At 33.8% G+C, this 3,557-nt stretch overlaps 1 protein-coding gene across 1 annotated transcript; it reads right to left on the bottom strand.

The window, feature by feature from the left end:
* Positions 1–1,597: 1,597 nt before the first annotated feature.
* LOC102607089 (stemmadenine O-acetyltransferase-like) lies at positions 1,598–3,277 on the bottom strand. The gene has a single exon (XM_006464919.4). The coding sequence runs from the start codon at positions 3,236–3,238 to the stop codon at positions 1,874–1,876; it is 1,365 nt and encodes a 454-aa protein (XP_006464982.1). The 5' UTR covers positions 3,239–3,277; the 3' UTR covers positions 1,598–1,873.
* Positions 3,278–3,557: the final 280 nt, after the last annotated feature.

Raw genomic sequence — 3,557 nt, 5'->3', positions numbered from 1 at the left:
ACTATTAATTATATAAGAAAACAAATTGTGAATTGGGGGATGAATTTGTAAGGAAACTAAAAGAAGTAAAAGATTGAGAATAATATGAAGTCAAGGGTTTGGATGATATTATTTACTTCCAGACTTTGGATGATAATTCACAAATAGGGTAGACCAAAAAGCCTGGGCTCTCGGGCTTTGACCCTGCCCTTATGTGGACAAGGGCTCAAGAAAAAAAGTCCGAACCCACTATTTTTTAAAAAAAAAATTTATAAATTAGAATAATATAATTAAAATTCAAAAGTAACATAAAAATAGAAAAAGAAAACTTAAATTCTTAATTTATATCAATGATGATTCAGAAAAGGTAAAATTATGATACTAAACTCTCTTTTATACATTAATTAATTAAGAGAGTGTTTGAATTAGAGAATCCAGCGTTAAAAAAAAATTCTAAGCTTTTGTTTGCTTTATTTATTATTTTACTTTAAAATATTCATTTTCTTTTTTTTTATTTATGATTATAACAACTTCTTGATCATTAATTCTTTTCAAATTCACAATAATTTAAAAAAATTAAAAAAATAAATAAAGCCCCCGCACCCGCCTTTTGCCATCCCTATTCACGTTATTTCTTAAAATATAGCTAAACACCTAAACTATGGATACAAGAGACCACATTTCTTGGGATAATCTAGTCATTTAATATTATAAGGACAAAAATACTTTAATAATAGTTATCTTAAAGTAAGCGTAATGATCAAAGATATCTAGTTCGAAAAAAAAATTTTGATAATGATTTAATTAAACAGTTGTCTAAATTTTTTTGTTAATTTATATACCTTTGTGATAATGTGAACTAGTTATAATTATTTTCTAGAAGTGGTATAGATTTATAAAAATAATAAGGTGGAAATATCTTTCTTTTTTTTGGTTTAAACCACCCGGTTTCTGGCTATCGCATTGGGTCCCGACTAATTCGGATTCGGTATGTAGTCACAGTTAAGATTTTTTACCCCTCCCAAATGGTGTGTTTAGTAGAGATCAAACCCGAAAGCTCTTCCCACTTATCCAGCATGCGTCGCCAACTGAGCCACAACCGTTTGGTAGGTGAAAATATCTTTCTAATGGCTTGCTTATTTATAATTTTTATTGGACAATAAGATTTCAAGGATTAGTTTAGTATTGCAAGAACACTAAACCAAATCACATGAATTTGTAATTGCCTTCTATTCTCTAGAGATTACTGATTTCATGTATACGTCACTACTCTTATATAGAGATCATATCGAAACTCTTATTTCCTTATGGGGATTCATAAAATCTCCCAAAAATATCTTCATTTTTGTTTAAAGATTCTTCAGATAAGGAACAAGACAAAAATATAAAATTATATGAATTCCTTATTCATCCTTTTGTGGGGGTAAGGCTAATTACATCATTGATGTTATTTTACCTTTTATTAAATAAATTGTCTAGCATAGACAATTTAGTAAACATTTGGCAAGCCACTTGCAAGGAAAGAAACAATAAAGCAAAAAAATCATCACAAGGTCATAACAACCGTTTTTCGTGGATTAATGGTGATTTTAAGAAATATTTTGCTATGCTCCTTGGGTTGCAAGCGGCAGTATCAATTATTATTATTTTTATCAAACACCTCATAGAATACACATTAAATACTCCTGAAATACAAGAATATTTTTTCTTTTTAAAGGTCAGATGGTGGACTCTAATTTTTCTCATAATTCGAACTCAAACAATCAGTTTCAAAAAACTATTTAAAAACCACTCACCAAGTATTTGAAGACAAATACAAGCACATAATATAAACCGAGATTAATTCAAAGTATAGGGATTTCGATCATTCAGAACAACCGGACTTACCAAATAGTTAATTTTGTGCGAAAGGACTTGGATCCAAGTTGGCAAATGCAAGCAACTCTTCATCAACTTCTAGCAAAGCCATGTCGTCGTCAAGTAAAAACACCCATGCCTCAATCCCATCCCTCAATCTTGTATCGGTGAGAACGATGGTAGGTGAGTGCGTGATAATTGATCCATCTAATCCAACACAACTTACCCACGTAGGCCTTCCCCATCCAAAATCAATTTCATAAAAACCAAAAGTACACCAACTACTAAACAGTATTCTATCCTTGACATCATAATAAGCTTCAGCTTCATCTTCAATAGCTTTACAAAGCGTAAGAAACCCTTCACTGCCTTGTAGGCTCTTCAAAAAGTCTCCATCAAGTTTTGTTATTGCTTGCCTCAGCTGGCTTGCCAAGCCAGCCAACTCTACTTCTTCATCTTCGCACAATACATTTGTATGCCAAACGATGTTTCCAATTAAATTACCAGGCAACGGAGGCCTGGCTTTTGGACGCAAATTTACAACATGGGTCAGTAAAGTTGGCTTGTGAGGACCTGATTTTAGTTTGAAGGTAGCCATGATATGCTTGGAAAGCAGTGCCGAAACAACCTCAACACGTGTTGGATTCTGCACGCATGAGCTAATAATTGCCTTGGCTTTGAGATCGGCTATTGCTTTGGCATCAAATACAAATCTCCTCATCACGAATCTACCAGTTTCGAAAAATCGAGTGAACAAGCTATTCCAATTTAGCTCTCTTGGGTATGCTTCATTCGGAGGAAATAAAATAGAAGCGTCAAAGTTTGGACACATTACAGCCGCTCCAGTATTACTCTTACGAGCAGTGGCAGCCCAACTCTTCATAAACAAGCTGAAGGATGTGCCATCGCCGAACATATGTGAAAAACATGAACAAATAACAAGGCCACCGCAGGGAAATGATGTTATTTGTACCTTAGCCACGTGTGCTCCCGCAATTCGTCCAGTCAATGACTCACTGCCCTCAACCGGAAAGAATTTATGAGTCAAGGAGGGATCCGGTTTGTTGAGAAATTCATTGAGAGGACTTTTAGCTCGGGCTTCGACAAAATAAATCCCTTCATCGTTGCAGTTAATGGAAAAATTTTCTGTCATCTTTCCGGCTAATGGGTAAAATCGAACTAGTGTTTCGGACAAAGATTGCTTTAGTAGTTGCAATCTTTTGGATACAATATGATCAATAACACTTGCATCCGAAAGGTTAATTAGGGGATAGTATAGGACCCTAGGGGCAAAAATATGATTGCGAAATTGATCTAAGAGACTGAATTTGTAGGTTTTGAGATGAAGAGGCGTTGGAGAAGAGGGTTTGATGCACTCTCTGGAAATTATTTCCACCTCCATTTTTTCTTTTTTGAGAGCTATTGTTAGAATTCACTTAAAAAGGCTATGTAGTGGGTTATACATATATATAAATTTTCTAATCTGGATCTCTAATTATATTAAAATTAAAGATAAAATAAAAGATAAAAAACAAAAATTTTAATGTAGTGTCTTTTATTATATAGTATATTAAAATTAATTTTTTTAATCTTTTAGTGTATCTCTAATTTTAATATGGTCAGTGATTCCTAAAATCTCACTTTGTGCTGTGGGTAGAGATGGCCAATAGGCCGGACCGGCATCAAAGGAAGGCCCATACGTGCTTGTGCCCACTATGTGT

Source organism: Citrus sinensis, chromosome 7 (assembly GCF_022201045.2).
Source record: "Citrus sinensis cultivar Valencia sweet orange chromosome 7, DVS_A1.0, whole genome shotgun sequence".
In the NCBI taxonomy this organism is placed as follows: domain Eukaryota; kingdom Viridiplantae; phylum Streptophyta; class Magnoliopsida; order Sapindales; family Rutaceae; genus Citrus; species Citrus sinensis.
This window is presented reverse-complemented; position numbering and strand designations above follow the sequence as displayed.

Coding starts and splice junctions, on each gene's coding strand:
- LOC102607089 (XM_006464919.4), bottom strand. CDS start 3,238: ATGGAGGTGGAAATAATTTCCAGAGAGTGCATCAAACCCTCTTCTCCA.